Source organism: Symphalangus syndactylus, chromosome 22, assembly GCF_028878055.3.
Source record: "Symphalangus syndactylus isolate Jambi chromosome 22, NHGRI_mSymSyn1-v2.1_pri, whole genome shotgun sequence".
In the NCBI taxonomy this organism is placed as follows: domain Eukaryota; kingdom Metazoa; phylum Chordata; class Mammalia; order Primates; family Hylobatidae; genus Symphalangus; species Symphalangus syndactylus.
The window spans coordinates 20,177,460-20,200,335 of record NC_072444.2 but is presented as its reverse complement, the minus strand read 5'-3'; the positions used below and the strand labels follow the sequence as shown (position 1 = coordinate 20,200,335).

The following is a 22,876-nucleotide window of genomic DNA, read 5'->3' as shown; positions in this document are numbered from 1 at the left end:
CAGGCTGGAGTGCAGTGGCATGATCTTAGCTCACTGCAACCTCCGCCTCCCAGGTTCAAGCAATTCTCCTGCCTCAGCCTCCTGAGCAGCTGGGGTTACAAGCATGCGCCACCACACCTGGCTAATTTTTTTTTTGAGATGGAGTCTCGCTCTGTTGCCCAGGCTGGAGTGCAGTGGCACGATCTTGGCTCACTGCAAGCTCCATCTCCCAGGTTCACACCATTCTCCTGTCTCAGCCTCCTGAGTAGCTGGGACTATAGGTGCCTGCCACCAAGCCTGGCTAATTTTTTTTTTTATTTTTAGTAGAGACGGGGTTTCACTGTGTTAGCCAGGATGGTCTCGAACTCCTGACCTCCAGTGGTCTGCCTGCCTCGGCCTCCCAAAGTACTGGGATCAGAACCGATTAAATTTCTAGCTCACTTAAAAAAAAAAAAAACTAGAATATCTGGCAACTTGAGGCTCATGTCCTACCCTGGTTGTAGAGTATCCACAGATGAGAGGATTAGCTGCTGCTGCCAGGTAGCACATCTCTTCCAATTTGCCTCGGTCCCTGATTCTCTGACCCTGAAATATGAGGTAGGTAACTGGTAACCCTGAACCTAGCTTCTTTCCCTTCCTCTTAGCCTCCTTACCTGACATTACCTTCCTGTGCCTACAGATTCTTGACCTCACTGGTCCTCTTCCGTGGGTCCCTGTGACCCTGGAGAAAGGCTTGACTGGGCCCCTCTGCTATGAGGTGCATCCGAGAAGCAGAGGATTTATTTGGCTCCTTCCTGAGCCAATGTTCCCATCTCATTTGCAGAAAAAATGGATCTGGGGTCCCAGCGGTTGGGGTGCCATCCTGCTTGTGAATTGCAACCCTGCTGATGTTGGCCAGCAACTTGAGGACAAGAAAACCAAGAAAGTGATCTTTTCAGAGGGTAGGACCTCAGACTGTCTCTGCCTTTCCTTCTTGGTCTCTTTGCCCTGCTTCTCAGCAAATACAGCTTCCAGACTAATTTTCTCCACCCCACCCCCCACACCTTCTTCCCCAGTCCCCATGCCTGGGCTGATCAAATCTTTTGTCCTGGGTTGTAGATGTATAATTGGGAAGAGGTCACATGGCCCCAAGCAAAGAGCATGGGTGGTTCCTTATTTCCTAGCTGTGAACTTGAGCACACTAACTTCCCTGATCTTGTTTCCCTATTTGTAAAATGGAGATGATACAGTTGGCCTCCCAACTCTCAGTTGGTTGACGGTTGACAAGACTAAATGAAGACAATAGGGGTATATGCACTGCTTTCTAAAAAGCCTCTCATAGTCTGGGCCAGGAACCTTGGACTGTCTTGGGTAAAATTCGCCTTGGATCCTGACTTGCGGTTGGGACCAGGGTTCTAGGTCTTAGCAGTAGGATGGAATGTCTTGGTTCCTACTAAGGCTGGAGGTGAACCCTCACTGAACTGATCGAGGTAGGCCCTGTTCTGTTTGTGGGGACCATGGGATAAATCCCATCGTCCCTCAAAAGGAGGCCCTGGGGTTTACAGCTTGCCTGTAGCCACCCAGAACAAGCAGTGAAGTGGTAATTCTTTGGGCCCGGGCCCTAGCAAAATGCAGGGGGTCCTTGGTGCTCTGTTCAAACTCCCGGCCCCTCTCTACTGCTCCTCCCTGCACCCCCAGAGTGCTGGCCTCCAGATATTCCTTGACCTTTGCTTTGTCTTTTGCTCAGAAATAACGAATCTGTCCCAGATGACACTGAATGTTCAAGGCCCCAGCTGTATCTTAGAGAAATATCGGCTAGTCCTCCATACCTCCAAGGAAGAGTCGAAGAAGGCGAGAGTCTACTGGCCCCAAAGTGAGTGTTCTTGTGCCAGCTCCAGCTTTGCCTGTTCTCGACGTGCCAGGCAAGTTGTGCCCACACCTCCCCCCAGCAAGGTCCCCAGCAGAAGCCTGCTGGAGACCTAGAGCTGCAGATGAGAGGCTGTTGTGGCTGTACTTGTGTTTCTAGGATTCTCTGGCTGTCACCTTTCCCATAGGCTAAGTCTGTACACATGGGTGAGTTACTGTACCTCGAAGCCACTTTCTCCACTTGTAAAATGGGAGTAGCTGTGCCTTCCCTGTAGGCTAGAAGAGAAGAGAGACATATCAGCTGAAACAGTAGCTATTGCCTTAGACAGATTAGATCACATCTCCCAGTGACTCCTCTCAGAATCCGTCTTCACTCTAAACCCAGACCTACTATGTTAAATTTCCAGAAATCTGAGGCCAAAACCTCTAGAGTGGCAGCCATGGTAGCACCTGCTTCCCAGCCACCATGCCATCCACCACCCATCTTCAGCCCTCCTCTCCTGGGAGGCAGGTAGCGTACTCTATTCTGTAGATGGAGGGCTGGTTAGGAGGTAGACATGCCCAACTCCAGCAAAACAGCCTTGTGCATCTTTTGACTTCCCTGAACTGGCTCAGTACTTAGCATACCTCTAAATCTCTCAAGGAGAGCTAGCTCTCTGCTCCTGGAGGGACATGCCAGCATGCTTTTTTTGGGTTTGGTTTTGTTTTTCCCCTTTGAGACAGGATCTAGCTCTGTCACCCAGGCTGGAGTGCAGTAGTGTGATCACGGCTCACTGTAGACTAGACTCAGCTTCCTGGACTCAAGCAGTCCTCCTACCTCAGACTCCCAAGTAGCTGGTATGACAGGTGTGTGCCACCACAACTGGCTAATTCGCTTTTCTTGTAGAGACAGGGTCTCACTTTGCCCAGACTGGTTTCAAACTCCTGGATGCAAACAATCCTCCTGCCTTGGCCTCCCAAAGTGCTGGGATTACAGGTGTAAGCTACTGCACCTGGCCCAACTTGCTACCTTCTCTTGTTGTAAACCATGCTTAGCTTCAGCTAGGCAACGCAGGGAGCTCTGTGGTCTATACTGTGCCTGTTCTCGGAGGGTACCATCTCTGTTGCCAGCATTGGAGAGTGTGCCCCTGCCATTCCTGGTCTGCACTCTGAGGCCTTGGCTCAGTCTCCTACTCCACCTCGTCTGCAGACCATAGGTCTCAGCTGGATTTCAAAGTAGCCTGGGATTAGCTAGAAAAGGTAGCCCAGCTTGGACGTGGCCATCTTACATGTGAGCTGGAGTGAGCCTAAGAAACCCAGGGGTCTAGGTCTGGTTCAGGCCACAAGGGCTACTCCGGCCCTGGGAGGCTACCAATGCTGAAGTAGGTGGATTAGGCCAGGCGGGCCTTGGAGTCCGCCAGTTCAGGTAGCCTGCTAAGTTCATGATGCCATACTTCATCATGTGGATCATAGTGAACTACTGGTTTCTTTAGTGAAAAAGCTTATTCAGGCTGGGTGTGGTGGCTCATGCCTGTAATCCCAACACTTTGGGAGGCCGAGGCAGACGGATCACCTGAGGTCAGGAGTTCGAGAACAGCCTGGCCAACATGACGAAACCCTGTCTCTACTAAAGATACAAAAATTAGCTGGGCATGATGGCGGGCATGCCCGCCAGCTACTCGGGAGGCTGAGGCTGGAGAATTGCTTGAATCCGAAAGGCAGAGGTTGCAGTGAGCTGAGATCACGCCACTGTACTCCAGACTGAGTGCGACTTAAAATAATTTTTTTAAAAAAACTTATTCAACAATCTAGGGGGTGGGCACGGGGCTCATGCCTGTAATCCCAACACTTCGGGAGGCCAAGGTGGGCAGATCACCTGAGGTCAGGAGTTTGAGACCAGCCCGGCCAACATGGCAAAACCCCATCTCTACTAAAAAATACAAAAATTAGCTGGGCATTGTGGCATATGCCTATAATCCCAACTATTCAGGAGGCCAAGGCAGGAGTGAACCTGGGAGGCAGAGGTTGCAGTGAGCCAACTTTGCACCACTACACTCCAGCCTGGGTGACAGAGTGGGGGACTTTGTCTCAAAAAAAAAAACAAAAACAAAAAAAAACAGCTTATTCAACAAGCTAGGGTAGGGCAACACAGTGTGCCATGTTTTAACAAGCCCTCCAGCTGACTCTGAAACATGCTAAAGCTTGAACCACAAAAAGATACAGCAAAAGAGTCTGAAAAGCTTGCAGAGGAATAGAAAGCCAGAATACAGGGTTCTAGAAACAGGCTGGGTGTGGTGGCTCACACCTGTAATCCCAGCACTTTGGGAGGCCAAGGCAGGAGGATTACTTGGGCACAGGAATTCAAGACCAGCCTTGGCAACAAGGTAAAACCATCTTGTCTCTAAGATAAAAGATTATTTTTATAAAGAAGTCTGGCCAGGCATGGTGATTCATGCCTTAATCCCAGCACTTTGAGAGACCAAGACCAGTGGATCACTTGAGGTCAGGAGTTTGAGACCAGCCTGGCCAACAAGGTAAAACCATCTGCTAAAAATACCAAAATTAGCTGGATGTGGTGGCGCTAGCTTGTAATCCTAACTACTCGGGAGACTGAGGCGGGAGGATCATGTGAACCCAGGAGGCAGAGGCTGCAGTGAGCAGACATTGTACCACTGCACTCCAGCCTGGGCAAAGTAAGGCAGTGGCCAACCCTGGCAAATGCTGTGGATAGACTGAGATGCCCAAGCCCATAGTAAAGTCACAATCCTCAGAATGGTAGTCATCAGTGACCCTGATAAGAACAGTGAAAAGCCAGGTTGAAATGGGGAGGCACAGTAAATCTAGGCCATGGAAAGAATTCTCCATAAAGGGAGATGTGTGGTGGTAATTACAGGGGCTGGCACGCAGTTGAGTGTGTCTGAAGCTGGTAGTACATGGGCAGATGTATAGATGGAGCTGATCCAACAGGGGTGGGGAAATGGATCCTAGAGGAAGATCTGAGAAGTTTGCAGAGGAATAGAAAGCCAGAAAACAAAATAGAAAGCCAGAAGACAAGGTTCTAAACAGGCTGGGCGTGGTGGCTCACACCTGTAATCCCAGCACTTTGGGAGGCCCAGGCAGGAGGATCACCTTTAGGACTATGGAATACAGGTGAGTCTGTGGACAGGAATGAGACAATAGTCTTTGAGTAGTGTTGGTGGCTTGCTCTGAGGTCTGTCTGGTCGTAGCCTGAAATGAGGCCTTTCGGTGTGGTGGTTTTCTGCAGCTCCTCAGGTGCAAGAGTGAGTGAGCTTTAAAGACTTGGTGTGACCAGAATAGAGGCTTTCCAGGAAAGCAAACTAGAAAAAGGTGTGGGAGTGGACAGTGTGTATAAGAGAGGATATAGTGATGGGTTTTTGAGCTCTGAGAAGGGTCAAAGTGAGGATGGAGGGTGGGGATCGGTAGCAGGATCTGGGACTGAGGTTGGGGACTCACTGGGGTGGGAGCATAGGTGAGCTAAACAGATCGGAAGGCACTGTCTGCCCTGGAGGTGGCATCTAGTCTGGGTTACGATCATTGTAATGGATGTCTAAGTATAGAACTCAGGTTCATTGAAATAAGGTCGAAGAGAGATCAAAATATCTGGATGTTCTAGTCTATTGTCAGATACCAGTGACACAACAGCAGTGGAGGCAAGTAGTGCTAGAACAGTCCACGAAGGATGGAGAGGATGACATCGTCCCCAAAAGAAGGGGTGGGTAGCTGGCATTATCTGATAGCCAGCACTTCACAGGAACTCTGGGATTCTTGAGGAATAGAGAAATGGCCTGGAAGTGCCAGTGAAGAACCAAGAAGGGCACCCACCTTCCTGTAAGTCCAGCAGTACATGGCAGGTAGGAAAAAGCTAGCTCGAATCATCAGTATTTGCTCTGTGCCCTGAGGATCCAGCTCTGGAAGAATAAACCATGTTACCTGCTCTCAGAGCCTGCCATGACAGATGGACAGACAGCCAAGGACCCAACAGAGGCTGGAGGGAGCCCTTTAAGATGCCCCCAGGGTGGGTAGGGAGAGTTTGAGGTAGCTAAGGCCTCCTGGGCAGCTCTGTGAGGACTGAGGGCAGGAAGGGCCTTCCAGGCAGAGGCAGCTGTTGTGTGTACCTTGGTTGCAGGGCTTCTGGCCTCCCCCATGCTTGTTTAATGGGGACAACAAATGCCTGCCTCAGAGGGTCCTGAGGATGTGAGCCCATGAGCCTAAAACACCTACCACAGCTCCTAGCAAAGATAGCCCACAGTGAAATGTTCACTATGCTTCACAACAAACTATCTATGAGAGGAGCCCCCAGAGGGTCAACCACAGGACAGCCAGCCAGTAGGGGATTGTGGCAAACAGACTGTGACTCTCTCGCCCTCACTGCCTGGTGGTGAATCACCCTTGGGTGGAATGGCCACAGGGAGCCCAGGTCCCCAGAACAGGAGCAGGCCCTAGGTGTGTAGCAGCTCTTGGGCTGGGTGCCATGGGCCAGCTGATGTTATAGCAGGTCAAGAGGGTTGTGTCTGCACTGGGAAGTTGCCAGGGGTTCCTGGGGGAAGACTGCCTTGTCTGGTCTTGCCCCATGAGGCCTGGCTCAGGGTTGGTGAAGCCTCTTGGTAGATGAGAAGCAGGAACTAGCACAGGAGCAGTCCCAGTGGGCCCAGTTCCCTCATAGCCAGCAGCGGGACTGAGGCTGGGCCTGTAACCAGCATCCCCAGGGCCTCCAAGGAGGGGCTGCTGCAGAACGACAGAGTCCATCGGGAGGGCTGCTGGGGCTCTAACCCAGAGCAAGAGGCCCAAGGACCCAGGGCAGCGCCTAACCAGGGGCAGCCATGGCCGCAGCTGCAGCCATCTGCTGGTACGTTGGAGGAGCTGGAGATGGAGGCAGCTGGCAGTGCCGTGCAGAAGGTCTGAGGATGCTACAGTTCCTGGATCTCTTGGGGTTCTGGTGGCCAAGGTAAATCTAGCTTAGGATTCCCTGAAACAAGTCACCCGGAATCTTAAGCAGGAACAGCCATCAGGCCTACAGCTGCCACGTCGGGAACAGATAAAGAGGACAGGCCAGGAAAGGAGTTCTAGTGACCCAAGTGGGAAAAGCTTGGGTCAGGGTCATTTCTGGCCTAGAAAATGGACAGACTTGGGCTGGGTGCAGTGGCTCACGCCTGTAATCCTAGCACTTTGGGAGGCTGAGGCGGGTGGATTGCCTGAGCTCAGGAGTTGGGGACCAGCCTGGGCAATGTGGTAGAACCCCATCTCTACTAAAAATACGAAAAACTAGCCAGGCATGGTGGTATACACCTATAGTCCAGCTACTTGGGAGGCTGAGGCACAAGAATTGCTTGAACCTGGGAGATGGAGGTTGAAGTGAGCTGAGATAGCGCCACTGTACTCTAGCCTGCTCAACAGAGCAGGACTCCACCACAAAGGGGGCCAGGCGTGGTAGCTCACGCCTGTAATCCCAGCACTTTGGGAGGCCAAGGTGGGCGGATCATGAGGGCAGGAGATTGAGACCATCCTGGCTAACATGGTGAAACCCCGTCTCTACTAAAAATACAAAAAATTAGCCAGGCGTGGTGGTGAGCGCCTGTAGTCCCAGTTACTCGGGAGGCTGAGGCAGAATGGCCAGAATCCGGGAGGCAGAGCTTGCAGTGAGCCGAGGTCGTGCCACTGCACTCCAGCCTGGGCGACAGAGCAAGACTCTCTCTCAAAAACACCTTTAGAATCTAGTTAGCAAACGACAATCACCACGTGTGTTCAACTTCCTTCTGATCTCTTCTGTGTATGGTTTTGTATTTAATGACCTAAAACTAGGAGACAGGCTTGTATAATCATAAGAACACTTGGTTTCTTCAGAAACCTTGATGGAGGCATAATCCATCCAATAAGTGTTTCTCACTGACATTTCTAGCATCAGTAAGTGTCTGATTTTTTTCAGATGAGGCTGCCGAGCCCAGCCTCGGACAGTTTCTCACCTTTAGGACTTTATGATATTATCACAAGAGTTGGATTCATGGGTCAAAATATAGAACCACCTACCTTGAGGCTTTACACCAGGCAGGAGCCTTGAAGGCATCATCACCTGAGCTTCAACTCCTGGCGTGTAATAGGTCTTCAAGGAACACTGGTGACTAACTGGCCGTTGCTTATATATGAACATCTGGTTGTCTACCAAGCCCTGAATGCTAGAAACAGGGTCGTCCAAGCCAGTTCAGCTCCAGCCTCCTGGAACTCACAGCCTTGCCTCTGATATGAGGAATGAGCCGGTACCTTAACCATCAAATGTGGTGACTGGCACCACGTTACTTCAGTGGCTGGTCCATCCTTTCTTTCTCTCCTAGAAGACAATTCCAGTACCTTTGAGTTGGTGCTGGGGCCCGGCCAGCACGCCTATACCTTGGCCCTCCTCGGGAGCCACTTGAAGGAGACTTTCTACGTTGAAGCTATAGCATTCCCGTCCGCCGAATTCTCAGGCCTCATCTCCTACTCTGTGTCCCTGGTGGAGGATTCTCAAGATCCGGTATGTCTCCATAATAGGTGGGTCCTTGGACTAGGATGCTCCGGTGGGGGCAAAGCCATCTCCCACATTTGGGCAGAGCTCGAGGTTTGCTGGGGGAGAGCTGCAGAAGGCAGGTGGGGCCCAGCTGGGGGCCAGGCTGAACGGCCGGAACCTTGGGGGTAAGAGGGGAGCCAGTAAATGTGGAAGCAGGTTGCTAACAGGACCTCGTCTTGTTGCAGTCAATTCCAGAGACCCTGCTGTACAAAGACACGGTGGTGTTCCGGGTGGCCCCCTGCGTCTTCATTCCCTGTACCCAGGTGCCTCTGGAGGTTTACCTGTGCAGGTGAGAGACCCTCAGGCTGACTGTGCCAGGCCGTTCTCATAACTGGCACCCTCTTTCTGTATGCAAGGCAGGGTGGGTAAAGATGACTAGGACCTCTCACCAGGAGAGTTGAAACCCTTCTGTCTAAGCTATCTGGACCTGCCCCAAGATAGTCCAATACATGCCTGAATATTCCCAAAGCTGGGCATGGAACAGTGAATGAGACAGTCCCCCCATTATGTGAGGGCCAAACGGCATGGTTTTAAACAGTACCAAGTGCTGTAAAGCAGGGTGAAGGATGGAGAGGTCAGGACGAGAACCTGTCCCAGGGATGATGAGGCTGCTGTGGAGCCAGAGAACAGGTGTGAGCCCAGGAAGGGGCGGTGTAGGGATGGGTGAAAGGAGCAGAGCCCTGTGGGCCCTGGATGTTAGGGTGAGGTATCTGGGGCCATACCTACTCTAAATGCAGTGGTGAAAGCTTTCTGTCACCTGGATGCCTGCAGGAAGATGGTACTGCTCACCCACTGCCACGTAGGGGCCCTGGTTCCTTTCAGTCTTGTTATGCTTTCCCCTGGGGTGGCTGCCTCCTCTATGGGAGGCTGGGTGCGCACATCCTAGGTCCAGGCCCGGGCCCCAGGAGGGAGAAAGAGCCAAGATTTGGGCGCTGCAACCTATTGTTGCTGCTAGTGGTCTGGAAGTCTCCTGAACCACTTCTCACATGCCAAAAGCCTGAACACGCACGGGGCCATGTCCGGCCTCAGGGAATCTGGGAACAGTCTCTAGCTATGTAGCCACATGGCTAGGGAGGAAAGGAGAAAAGATCCTGAAGGCAGAACCAGTGGGAAGCCAAGGGTTCTGTCTGCATGATCACTCTGGCCACATGGAAAGTCAGGTACAAATAAAAGGTGGGAGACCAGTCTAGACACAGCATGGCTCAAGCCAGGGTGGCAGGAGCAGCCGTTAGAGTTGGAATTGGTTAGAGTGGGATTGACACCCCTGCCCCACTCGCTCCACACCAGTCGCCTCCAGATTACTACCACCATGTTGCCCTTTATTGCAAATTCCTTAGGGTGAAGGCTGTCTTTTTTGTTTTTTTAAGGCAGGAGGCAAAGGATAATGCTGATGGAATGCTCTAGCAGGGATGGGAAACACTAATAGGAAAAGGTGGCCAGTGTGGTGGCTCACACCTATAACCCCAGCACTTTGGGAGGCCGAGGCAGGAGGATCACCTGAGAGTTGGAAGTTCGAGACCAGCCTGGCCAACATGGCGAAACCCCATCTCCACTAAAAATACAAAAATTAGCCAGATGTGGTAGTGCATGCCTGTAATCCCAGCTACTCAGTGAAGCTGAGGTAGGAGAATCGCTTGAACCCAGGAGACAGAGGTTGCAGTGAGCTGAAATAGCCCCACTGCACTGCAGCCTGGGAAACGAGCAAAACTGTCTCAAAAACAAAAAATTGCTACGTGTGGTGGCTCATGCCTGTAATCCCAGCACTTTGGGAGGCCGAGGCGGGCGGATCACCTGAGGTCAGGAGTTCTAAGACTAGCCTGGCCAACATGATAAAACCCTGCCTCTACTAAAAATACAAAAAACAGCCGGGCATGGTGGTGCACCCCAGTAATCCCAGCTGCTCAGGAGGCTGAGGCAGGAGAGAATCTCTTGAACCCAGAAGGCAGAGGGTGGAGAGAGCCAAGATTGTACCACTGTACTCCAGCCTGGGTGACAGATAAGATTCCATCTCAAAAAAAAAAAAAGACTTCTACCCCTCTTGCAGGCTCAGTGGATGTAGAAGCCAGACAGCTCTTCCAGGGGAGGGCTGCTGGGGAGGTGGTCCTCAGAGGAATACCAGGCTTCAGGATGAGAAGGTAAAATCTTAGAAGGTCTGATGGGATTCTGCTGATGGCAGATATAAAAGACATAAAGCAGAGAGATGTGGTATTTTGAGTATTTGAAAACAGGGGTTTCTCACTCACAGGAGGCATCTATTTGTTCTTCAAGGAAAGCCAAGTCTTCCATACAGTGTGGTATTCAGGCACGGTTTGACCCGGTATAGCTGCATATGACCTGTAAGACTGGGCCGACACACCCTTCCCCCAATAAGCCTCAGACTGTTCTAGACCTTGTCAGGCTGGTAGCACCCTGTGGCTTTGCATAGACCCAAGAAATAGGTTCTTTGGAGCAGTAGCATAGATACTATGAATGTGCTATGCCAGTAGTTACATTGCTGTATTCTATTAGTAGCGACATGAGCTTTGGACCTGAAGCCGGACTACAGTCCCAATTTCAATATTTCCCAATACTAGGGCCTTGCTGACCTCCAACTTTTGAGGACCTGTTTATTCCATTTGTTTAAGATAATTTATTATTATTTTTATTTTATTATTTTTTTATTTTTTATTTTATTTTTTTTTTTTTTGAGACAGAGTCTTGCTCTGTCACCCAGGCTGGAGTGCAGTGGCGTGACCTTGGCTCACTGCAAGCTCTGCCTCCCGGGTTCACACCATTCTCCTGTCTCAGCCTCCCGAGTAGCTGGGACTACAGGCAGTCGCCACCATGCCCGGCTAATTTTTTTGTATTTTTGGTAGAGACGAGGTTTCACCGTGTTAGCCAGGATGGTCTCGATCTCCTGACCTTGTGATCCGCCCATCTCGGCCTCCCAAAGTGCTGGGATTACAGGCATGAGCCACCGCGCCCGGCCTTATTTTTTTTTTTTTTTTTTTTTTTTTTTTTTTTTTGGAGATGGAGTCTTGCTCTGTCACCCAGGCTGGAGTGCAGTGGCGCTATCTCGGCTCACTGCAAGCTCCGCCTCCCGGGTTCACGCCATTCTCCTGCCTCAGCCTCCGGAGTAGCTGGGACTACAGGCGCCCGCCACCAAGCCCGGCTAATTTTTTTGTATTTTTAGTAGAGATGGGGTTTCACCATGGTCTTGATCTCCTGACCTCGTGATCTGCCCACCTCGGCCTCCCAAAGTGCTGGGATTACAAGCGTGAGCCACTGCGCCTGGCCAATTTATTATTTTTTTTTGAGATGGAGTCTCTCTCTGTTGCCCAGACTGGAGTGCAGTGGTGTGATGTTGGCTCACTGCAGCCTCTGCCTCCCGGGTTCCAGCAATTCTCCTGCCTCAGCCTCCCGAGTAGCTGGGATTACAGGCACGCGCCACCACGCCCAGCTAATTTCTGTATTTCTAGTAAAGATGGGGTTTCACCATATTGGCCAGGCTGGTCTCAAACTCCCAATCTCAGGTGATCCTCCCGCCTCAGCCTCCCAAAGTGCTGGGATTACAGGCATGAGCCACCGTGCCCGGCCAGATGAGTGGTCTTAACATCAGCCTCACACACTGCTGTTTCCCTTCAAGGAAGGGATGGCCACTATAGATCTGTGAGCCTGATGCTGTGCATAATGGCTTGAAGATCCCAGGGCTCAAGACCCACCCCATGCCACACATACAAAAATGACAACCAGGCATGGTGGCAGGCATATAGTCCCCGCTACTGTGGGGGGCTGAGGCAGGAGACTCACTTGAACCCAGGAGGCGGAGGTTGCAGTGAGTCAGATCATGCCACTGCACTCCAGCCTGGGTGACAGAACGAGACTGTCTCAAAAAAGGAAGGGTACTTGCAGAATGTGACCGAGGGATATAAACAGAGCAGGCCTTGGCTACCAGGGAAGGGGCCGCCACTGACACTTCCCAACCTGGCTCTGCCATGGGCAAAGCTGAATAGCGTTGGACAAGATGGGCTCTGAGCTTCTGGCTTGTGCCGAGGTCAGGGATGGTTGCTCTGTCGACCTCACGGGCAGGGATGTGACCTCTCCTGGTGAGAAGGATGTGTTCTTCCTCTCTTGGCACAAGGGGGTCATAACCAGTAAGGGAGCCTCGAAAGCCTTCCCAGAACTGGCTTCTCTCCCATGGCAGGGAGCTGCAGCTGCAGGGTTTTGTGGACACAGTGACGGAGCTGAGTGAGAAGAGCAACAGCCAGGTGGCATCTGTCTATGAGGACCCCAACCGCCTGGGCAGGTGGCTCCAGGTAACACCCCACCTGGGAACTTACCTGTGGGGGAGGGGTGGGGAGACTCAGCACATGCCACCTAAGAGGAACTTTACAGGCTTCTGGTTAACCTTAAAGACAGAAGCCTTAGGCTGGGCGTGGTGGCTCACGCCTGTAATCCCAGCACTTTGGGAGGCCGAGGCGGGCTGATCACGAGGTCAGGAGATGGAGACCATCCTGGCTAACACAGTGAAACCCCATCTCTAGTAAAAATACAAAAAATTAGCTGGGCGAGGTGGCAGGTGTCTGTAGTCCCAGCTACTCAGGAGGCTGAGGCAGGAGAATGGTGTGAACCGCTGGGGCGGAGCCTGCAGTAAGCTGAGATCGCGCCACTGCATTCCAGCCTGGGTGAAAGAGTGAGACTCCGTCTCAAAAAAAAAAAACAAAAAAACAAAAAAACAAACGAAGCCTTGATAGCGGCGGCCGTGTTTTTAGGACTTCAGTGGAGGCTTAGATGAGGATTTGCCTGAGTCATGGCCACTAAGGAATAGAGTTTAGAGTCCAAACTCCTTCCCATTCCAGAATGGACATATGTTCAAGACCACAGAACCCTAACCCCCAGGCCCCGGAAGGCTCTGATGCCTTTGGCTAAGTCTGTGGGAGCTGGGCCACTGTCCTGGGGTCCCGCCTAACTCTGGCACAGCACCAAGTCTAGAGCCTCAGTCAGCCTTCAGTTCTAGAGCTCGGTCCTCTGCAGATGAGTGATCATCACGTGCTAGGCACACCATCCTGAGCACCAGAGATAAATTGGAACATATGCTGTCCCACGTTAGCAAGGATAGAACTTTTAAGTGCTATGAAAGTTAGAGAATGAGATGATACAGTGAGTCATTAGACCAAATGAGGCAGTTTAATAATAGTCGGGAAAATCTGCAAATGAAACTTAAGGAAACAAGGAGCTGGCCATGCAGAGATTTGGGGCAGGGGTGGCTAGGATTAAAAGGAGTCCCTGGCTGGGTGCAGTGGCTCACGCCTGTAATCCCAACACATTGGGAGGCTGATCACTTGAGGTCAGGAGTTTTAAAACAGCCTGGAAAACATGGCAAAATACCATCTCTACTAAAAAATACAAAAATCAGCTGGGTGTGGTGGCGTGTGCCTGTAGTCCCACCTACTTGGGTCACTGAGGCAGGAGAATCGCTTGAACCCAGGAGGCGGAGGTTGCAGTGCGTCCAGATCACGCCACTGCACTCCAGTCTGGATGACAGAGCGAGACTGTCTCAAAAAAAAAAAAAAAAAAAAAAAAAAAAAATGTGGGGGTGTGCTTGGAGGTCTTGAAGAGGGCTGATGCAGCCAGATCACAGTGAACAAACGTGAGAGGCAGGGCTACCTCCTGGTTAAGGTACCTTTTAAGCTAAAGGCAAACAAGAGACACTCAAAGCATGAATCGGGAATGAAAGGTTATAGTTCAGGTTTTCAAAAGACCCCTCTGGCTAAGATGTAGGGAACAGATCTTAAGAGTAGGTAAGAATAGAAGCAAAACTGGAAGGCGTTGCAGTGGCATAGGGTGGAGACACGGTGGCTTCCTGAGTGGCACCAGCGCAGAACTGACTCAGAATGTAAGCCAGTAAGGCTTGTTAATGGATTCTTTACAAAAGAAGAAAGGAAGAATCTGGATGCTCAAGTCTTTGCTGCCCAGGCTGGAGTGCAGTGGCACGATCTCAGCTCCACTGCAGCCTCTACCTCCTCCTGAGTATCTGGGATTACAGGCATGAGCCACCATGCCTGGCTAACTTTTTGGGTTTTTTTTTTTTTTTTTTTTTTTAAGTAGATGGTCTCACCATGTTGCCCAGGCTGGTCTTGAATTCCTAGGCTCAGGTGATCCACCCACCTTGGCCTCCCAAAGTGCTGGGATTACAGGTGTGAGCCACCACACCTGGCCATGGATGCTCAAGTCTTAAACCTGAAGAGGAGGAGAGAGAAGGATCAGAGAGCCTTCAAGAAAGGGTGATATCTGAGCTGGGTGTTGAGGGTTGAGCAGGAGTTGGCAGGAAGGAAGGGGGTTCTTACTGTAACTTTTCCCTAAATGGGGTCCAAGGAGATGTGTGATTGGCAAACAATCTGTTTTCCTCTCCATTCCAGGATGAGATGGCCTTCTGCTACACCCAGGCTCCCCACAAGACAACATCTTTGATCCTCGACACGCCTCAGGCCGCTGATCTCGATGAGTTCCCCATGAAGTACTCACTGGTGTGCAACTCGCTTTGGCTAATCTGAGCTCAGTCCAATCTCTCAGGCCTGGGGCCTGCCTAGAAATGATGGGGCACCAAGTGGGGAGAGGGCCCAGGTGGCCTCTGCGGGGAGGGAATGTGGAAGTCTACCTGAGAGCCTGGATTTAGGGATAAGACTGGGGCCTAAAGCCATCCCCTACTAACACCCCTTCCCCGGCTGGGTCTCTCCCCAGAGCCCTGGTATTGGCTACATGATCCAGGACACTGAGGACCATAAAGTGGCCAGCATGGATTCCATTGGGAACCTGATGGTGTCCCCACCTGTCAAGGTCCAAGGGAGAGAGTACCCCCTGGGCAGAGTCCTCATTGGCAGCAGCTTTTACCCCAGGTGAGCCACCAGGCCAGACGCCTCCAAATGAAAGGAAGGGACCATGGTCGTTCCCCTGGCCCCGCCTGCTTCCCGTAGCACCTCAGCAGGTCACGCACTGTGGACCATTTCTTAAACTGAAGACATTTGAGCTTTGGATTCACGTGGGAGACTAAAGATGAGAATAAACCGTTTATTCTTTGATTCCAGGGTTTAAACTGAAACAAGTGAAATTTGGTTCACCAGAATGTCATTTCCAAGAGATACGTGGTTGGATTTCTTGGTGGCCATAAATCCAAAATGATGCTTATGTCTGGGCTTGTCTGTCTCGAAACACTAGGCTCTGTTCTGAGTGAGGTCAGAGTAAGGGATTCGCAACCAACCCATCCGCTATGGACCGGCCTCTTTCACACAACGGTCAGAGAGGCCAGCTCCCTGGAGGCAGCATGACACCAAGTGGCGGGTGACCAGCCTGCGCCACACTGGCTCAAGAGCTGTTCTTTCCATCTTCCTTCTAGTGCAGAGGGCCGGGCCATGAGTAAGACCCTTCGAGACTTCCTCTATGCCCAGCAGGTCCAAGCACCGGTGGAGCTCTACTCAGATTGGCTAATGACTGGCCACGTGGATGAGTTCATGTGCTTCATCCCCACAGATGACAAGAATGAGGGCAAAAAGGTCTGTATTGGGGTCTGAAGAAGGGACATCTGACCATGTCCCCACGCCTTCTGTTGGGAAATCTTGGAAGATTCTGGAGAGAAAGCTGGCTTTTTCTTAGTTTTTTTGTTTTTTGAGTCTTGCTGTGTCACCCAGGCTGGAGTGCAGTGGCATGATCTCTGCTCACTGCAACCACTGCCTCCCGGACTCGAGCAATTCTCCTGCCTCAGCCTCCTGAGTAGCTGGGATTACAGGCACATGCCACCACACCTGGCTAACTTTTGCATTTTTAGTAGAGATGGAATTTCACTACATTGGCTAGGCTGGTCTCGAACTTCTGACCTCAGATGATCTGCCTGCCTCTGCCTCCAAAGTGCTGGGATTACAGATATGAGCCACCATGTCCAGCTGAGAAAGCTGGCTTCTGACCCAAGTTCTGTTTCCCAGGGCTTCCAGCTGCTCCTGGCCAGCCCCAGTGCCTGCTATAAACTGTTCCGAGAGAAACAGAAGGAAGGCTATGGCGATGCTCTTCTGTTTGACGAGCTTAGAGCAGATCAGCTCCTGTCTAATGGTAAGGGAACTCCCTTTGCACAGAACAGAACTGGGGTCCTCCTTTTCCCAGGGGCCCTTTCTACATAGCCATTCTGTCACACTTGGCATAAAGGATGCCAGGGAAGCACAAAAGCTGTTGGAATTGCCATATTAGTATATCTTATTTCTGGGCTGCTCTAGTGGTACTACAACACAAGTAGACCAGATGTTTTGGGATGGCCTAGAGGCTGTTACGATGTATTTGAAGGGGACTCACTTAGCACATAGGTGGCCCCAAGCACGGGGGAAAATGGGTGTTAACAATGCTAGTGCCTGGATTTATTCAGGGCATGTTGGATTAAGTATCTAGGGACTGGGACTTTGTGGGTCTCCTGGTTACATTAAGGAAACACAGGTGGACAAGCAGAGGTGGTGTGGCTGGTGCCATTGCACTTCTGCTCTAAAGGCTGTGGGAGTGGGCTGGGCATGGTGGCTCACACCTGTAACCCCAGCACTTTGGGAGGCCGAGGTGGGCAGATCACCTGAGGCCAGAAGTTCAAGACCAGCCTGGCCAACATGACGAAAGCCCATCTCTACTAAAGACATGAAAATTAGCTGGGCATGGTGGTGCATGCCTGTAATCTCAGCTACTCAGGAGGCAGGGGAATCGCTTTAACCTGGGAGGTGGAGGTTGCAGTGAGCTGAGATCATGCCATTGTACTCCAGCCTGGGCCACAGAGCAAGACTCCATCTCAAAAAATAATAAAAGCTGTAGTAACCCAGAAAGGGGCTGGGGGTATTAGGTTTTTCTAGACCTTCAATACCCAAAGTGTTATCTGAGGGCCAGCACACCTGGGAGCTTGTTAGAAATGTAGAATTTCCACCCTGCTCCAGACCTCCTGGATACTCAGCCTTTGGGGTGGGGCCCGGGAACTCCTGGTCATAGAAGCACCATGGAAGGTGACATCTGCTGAGCATGAACCACATCACAAAGACTGTCACCTCAGAGCTGGCAAATGAATTGGGCATCCCTGTCCCAAAGATCAGGCAATTGAGGAACAAAGGTAATGTAACCTGGAGAGGGTCACAGGCAGAAGGTGCCAGGTTGTATTGGCAATCGGAATAGGGGCTGTGAAGTCATCCTAACAAGCTCTAGGCTGTGTCCCTCAGCCTGGCACAGGCTATTCCCCCTCATGCTGGGGACAGAGTGGCCAGTGGCAGTAAGTCCTGCCTGGGAGTTCTGATGTAGACCCTGGTCAGTCCCCAGAAGGAAGAGACTGGACTTGAGGGTGTGATCCCTGGAGACAGGCCAGTCCTCTCGCCATGGTCACTGGCCCAGGAATGCACCCAGGTGGCTGGGCCTGGCCCGAGTGTGCCCAGCTCTGGGCAGTGCTGCCACTCCCTGACCAGCAGTCCTGCTGCCCGCTTCTTCCTACAGGAAGGGAAGCCAAAACCATCGACCAACTTCTGGCTGATGAAAGCCTGAAGAAGCAGAATGAATACGTGGAGGTAGGACCAGCGTGAAGGGGGGCCATCCCCAAGAAAGGGCTAGTGCCGCAGGTTCTGCGGGAAGGTTTCCACCCACCCCTCCTGAGGGGTGAAGGGTTGGGAGGGCAGCTGCCCGCCACCCTTTCTTCCAGGTCTTGATACAGGACCAGGTCTGGGGCTGGAGCTGGCCATATGCCAGTGCAGGGAGACTAGAGGAGTTAAGGAGTTAGGTCTCTGGAGTCAAACACAGCACGATGTACCTTTATGCTTGGAAAAGGGCTGGAAGTGGGTAACACAGCTTTCTTACGGTGTCAGATGGCTGAGGACCCAGGGTGGGACAGGGGCAGGGAGGAGCGCCATGGCATGTCGGGACCGTTGACAGATACTGCTTACAGATGCTGTCAGAGGGAGTTTACTTGCTATGACTATGCAGCTGGATCTTTTCCCTCAAGCTGGGAAAGCCCTGACTATCTAGGTTCCTAGCTGAGAACCAATGATGGCCCAAGCATTGTGTAAGATACCTCACTACAAACCCTGCAGATAGCCCAATAAAGTAAAACACCTCTCATGTATGAGGATAGTGGGGCACACAGTAAAACCGCTAGCCCAGGACAATCATTTGGGGAAATGAGTCTGAACTCCCAAGTTCATGTGTCGCTCATTATGCTACTCAAGCTGCCTAGGGTCCATTTCCCAGAAAATGACATAGCTCAGCAGCCTCCTTGAAGAAGCCAGCTCCTCACTTCTGAGAAGCTGAGTATCAGACTCAAATAGACGAGGGGCCTACTCAATGCTTTCTGGAAGAAGTGGCCTGTCACAGCAGTCCCGAGAATGGTGTTCAGGGTCACCAGCCTTCAGAGATCTTAGAAGTGACTCATTGGCTATAAGAAGCAGAGTCTCCCCAACTTCTAGAAGGAGAAGCTTAGGCCCAGAGAAGGGTAATTTCTTGGCTGAGGTTGCATGGTCAGCAAAACTGCTTCGCTCGCTGGGTCCTTAACATTCCCAGGAATGTTCCCAAGGAATGTTCTATGCCCCACACAGTGCATGGGTACCCTGTTTGGCAAGAACAGCCCTCCTGGCATAGCAGGGTGGGTGCCAGCCAGGCATGGGGCTGAGACAGCATCTCTCAGCCCCTGGCGACAGCTTAGATGTGTTGGGTATGTGTCTGAAGCCTATTTCAAGGCCTAGGGAGACAGGTGTGTTGGGTTGTCTGAAGCCTATTTCAAGGCCTAGGGAGATGCCCGGGTATTGGGCTCAGCTGGTCTGGGTTGGGAAGTGCCAGATGCTGTCTAGCCATGGGATCCTGGACTAAAGACTAGGCCATTCCTGAGCCCCCATTTCCCCATGTGAAAAGGGAACTGCCCACTTCAGAAGGTTGGTATGATGTGTGAGGCTACTGGCACACAGCGAGTGATGGGGATGGTAGTGGTGTCAGGCCACCGCCTACCTTCAGTATGGAAGGAAACTGGTTTTAATTCCTGATGAGCTCTCCTGGCCCCTCCCACCCCACAGAAGTGCATTCACCTGAACCGTGACATCCTGAAGACGGAGCTGGGCCTGGTGGAGCAGGACATCATCGAGATTCCCCAGCTGTTCTGCCTGGAGAAGCTGACTAACATCCCCTCTGACCAGCAGCCCAAGAGGCCCTTCGCGAGGCCATACTTCCCTGACCTGGTGAGGGGCGACTGGGCATCCCTGGGTGGGGGAGGGCCCGTCCAGGCAACACTGGCTGCCACCTCACTGTGCTGGACTGCAGAGATGGGGGACAGCAGATAACTGTGCCTATGAGGAAATGGGAGGGAGACCCCTTTTCCCCCATCTCGGTTAGGGACACCCCTCCCAGAGAGCCCGGTGTACTGGGCCTGAAGGCTTAGAGTTTCCCTAGGCAGTTACTATGGGCCAGGCGCTTTAGGAGCCTCAGCGAGCTGCCCTCCCCGCCCCCGGCCCTGCCCAGTCTAAATGGATGAACCTGTGAGGCCCACTTCAGATGGGGTGTTATGCAACGCAGAGTCGAGGTTGCTGCGCATCTGCCAGCAGTGAGGCCTTGGGCAAGCTACCTCAGGGTGTGGGTCTTCCTGTCTGCTATCTCCAGGGTCCGGGGCAGCGGTGTCTGATACATGGAGGTACATCAGCACTTAAAATAACATTCTAGGCCGGGCGCGGTGGCTCATGCCTGTAATCCCAACACTTTGGGAGGCCGAGGCAGGTGGATCACCTGAGGTCAGGAGTTTGAGACCAGCCTGACCAACACTGAGAAACCCTGTCTCTACTAAAAATACAAAATTAGTTGGGTGTGGTAGCACACGCCTGTAATCCCAGCTATTCCAGAGGCTGAGACAGGAGAATTGCTTGAACCCGGGAGACAGAGGTTGCATTGAGCCTAGATCGCTCCATTGCACTCCAGCCTGGGCAACAAGAGTGAAACTCCGTCTCTAATATTCTATTCTGCTTGGCTGGTCATGGTGGCTCACCTGTAGTTTTAGCACGTTGGGAGGCTGAGGTGGGAAGATCACTTGAACTCGAGTTGGAGACCAGCTAGGGCAACATAGAGAGACCCTGCAACTTAAAAAAAAAAAAAAAAAAAAGCTGGGGCCAGGGCGCAGTGGCTCATGCCTGTAATCTCAGCACTTTGGGAGGCTGAGGTGGGTGGATCACTTGAAGTCAGAAATTCGAGACCAGCCCGGCCAACATGGTTGAAACTCTATCTCTAGTAAAAATACAAAAAACTAGCTGGGCGTGGTGGTGCATGCCTATAATCCCAGCTAATCAGAGGCTGAGGCAGGAGGATCCCTTGAACCCAGGAGGCGGAGGTTGCAGTGAGCCAAGATTGCACCACTGGACTCTAGCCTGTGCAACAGAGCAAGACTGTCCCCCCCAAAACAAAAAACACTGGGTATGGTGGCACATGCCTGTAGTCTCAGCCACTCAGGAGGCTGAGGCAGGACAATTTCTTGAGCCCCAGAGGTGGAGGCTGCAATGAACCACTGCACTCTAGCCTGGGCAACAAACCAAGACCTTGTCTGATAAACCAAACCAAAAAAAAAAAATTCTGGGGCCGGGCGTGGTGGCTCACACCTGTAATCCCAGCACTTTGGGAGGCCTAGGCAGGCGGATCACCTGAAGTCAGGACCGCGAGACCAGCCTAACATGAGAAACTGCCTTTACCAAAAATACAAAATTAGCCAGGGGTGGTGCATGCCTGTCATCCCAGCTACTCAGGAGGCTGAGGCAGGAGAATCGCTTGAACCCGGGAAGTGGAGGTTGCAGTTGAGCTGAGATCACACTGTTGCACTCCAGCCTGGGCAACAAGAGCAAAACTGTGTTTTTGTTTTGTTTTTAAAAATTCTGTTCCTACTTATTCTAAACCAGAAGTTATAATCAGGAGTGGGGCTGTGAGTACAAGAGGTCCTGGCTTCACCAAGCCTATGCCGACTATGGCTCACATATGAACTTTCTCATGTAACAACTGACCCATCATATAGGTGTTTAAAATGAACTGAGGCATTTGAGTGCCCTAATTCTCTAAACACTTGCCGACCTCTTCCCTGGGTCCTAGGGACGCAGGCCCTGCATGCTCCAATCGTACATGGGTGTCTTCTAACTTGATCAGCTCAGTGTGGTCTGGTTGGGGTGAGTAATGGTAAGAAGCTGCTTTGAGGAGGAGTTGAGATACGAAAGATGCGCAGCAGTCAACTGACAAAGCGGGGATGGGGAGAGTGTTCCAGTGGAGGCGGCAGCCATGTGTTGCATCCAGATAAGAGGCCAGAATAATCGAAACATAGAAACTGGAGAAGTTGACGATCCCAAACCTTGGCCAGGCAAGATTGTATCTGGCTGTTGAGAAACAGCCATTGTAGGGCTCAGCAAAAGTGAGCTGGGTTTCACTGACATGGAGGAGGCGGCTGCCTGCCTGCTACGCCTGGTCTGGCCTGACCACAGAGAGGCAGGTGGGGTGGCTGGTTTTCAGGCCTCTGATCCCTGTCCAGGCCTCACCCACCCTGTCTTTCTGACAGCTGCGGATGATTGTGATGGGCAAGAACCTGGGGATCCCCAAGCCTTTTGGGCCCCAAATCAAGGGGACCTGCTGCCTGGAAGAAAAGATTTGCTGCTTGCTGGAGCCCCTGGGCTTCAAGTGCACCTTCATCAATGACTTTGACTGTTACCTGACGGAGGTCGGAGACATCTGTGCCTGTGCCAACGTCCGCCGGGTGCCCTTTGCCTTCAAATGGTGGAAGATGGTACCTTAGACCCAGGCCCTGGAGCTGCCAGCTCTGCCCCAGCGTGGATGGCCCACTGTCACCATGCAACGGTATGATTCCTTGCCCAGTAGAAGAGGCTGGAAAGTCCAGGCAACACAACCCTTTCTTCCCTGTCCACCCCGACCCTCAGACCCAGTAGGATGGCAAATGCCGCCAGCTTGAACCCCTGTGGGGAAAAGATGGAAAAGTGTTCAGTCAAAAGTGGTGTTTACTAAATAGCCAATAAAGCGCTGGTGGGCGCGAATGCATCTTGGTGGTGACCTCCTTGTTTGGGGAGGGGATGAGTGACAACTTGAGGACAAGGCTGAGCTGAGATACCTATGGCCATGCTGGCTTGCTTGTGTCGGGGGACAGACTTGGCTCCATGAGTTGCTGTCCTTCCCCTCATCTCTAAGTTATGTCTATGGCAGGAAGTGGTTGGACTTATTCAAATGGACTTAAATCCATTTGGATAATCTAAGATTATCCAAATGCTGCTCTGGTTTAAGCAACTGGGACAGGCTGGGTCTGGAGTCCAGGGCCCAGGCTGGAGGAAGGTCGATGGGCCTCCCTCTTGGGCCTGGTAGGACATGGAGGGGGCAGGCCCACGGTGGGGGTGCCATGTCTGGCGGGCAGCTGGCCTCAGCAAGTGGAGGCGCTGGTCTCCTTGGGTCTGTAGGTGTGGCCTCTGAGAGAAGGCATAGCAGGGGCGGACCTGGGCAGACCCTTAGCCTGAAATGTTCCCTCCA

At 52.0% G+C, this 22,876-nt stretch overlaps 1 protein-coding gene across 1 annotated transcript in view; it reads left to right on the top strand.

The window, feature by feature from the left end:
• Positions 1 to 22,392, top strand: part of PADI6 (peptidyl arginine deiminase 6) — a 30,441-nt gene extending 8,049 nt beyond the window's left edge. Inside the window, exons 5-16 of the mRNA XM_055261785.2 lie at positions 803 to 920; positions 1,706 to 1,831; positions 8,151 to 8,329; positions 8,548 to 8,651; positions 12,546 to 12,657; positions 14,761 to 14,868; positions 15,083 to 15,237; positions 15,735 to 15,891; positions 16,318 to 16,441; positions 17,840 to 17,910; positions 19,402 to 19,563; positions 21,903 to 22,392. Of these exons, the coding sequence (XP_055117760.1) occupies positions 803 to 920; positions 1,706 to 1,831; positions 8,151 to 8,329; positions 8,548 to 8,651; positions 12,546 to 12,657; positions 14,761 to 14,868; positions 15,083 to 15,237; positions 15,735 to 15,891; positions 16,318 to 16,441; positions 17,840 to 17,910; positions 19,402 to 19,563; positions 21,903 to 22,136 (1,650 nt within the window). The 3' untranslated portion in view covers positions 22,137 to 22,392. The remainder of the gene's footprint in view (positions 1 to 802; positions 921 to 1,705; positions 1,832 to 8,150; positions 8,330 to 8,547; positions 8,652 to 12,545; positions 12,658 to 14,760; positions 14,869 to 15,082; positions 15,238 to 15,734; positions 15,892 to 16,317; positions 16,442 to 17,839; positions 17,911 to 19,401; positions 19,564 to 21,902) is intronic.
• Positions 22,393 to 22,876: the final 484 nt, after the last annotated feature.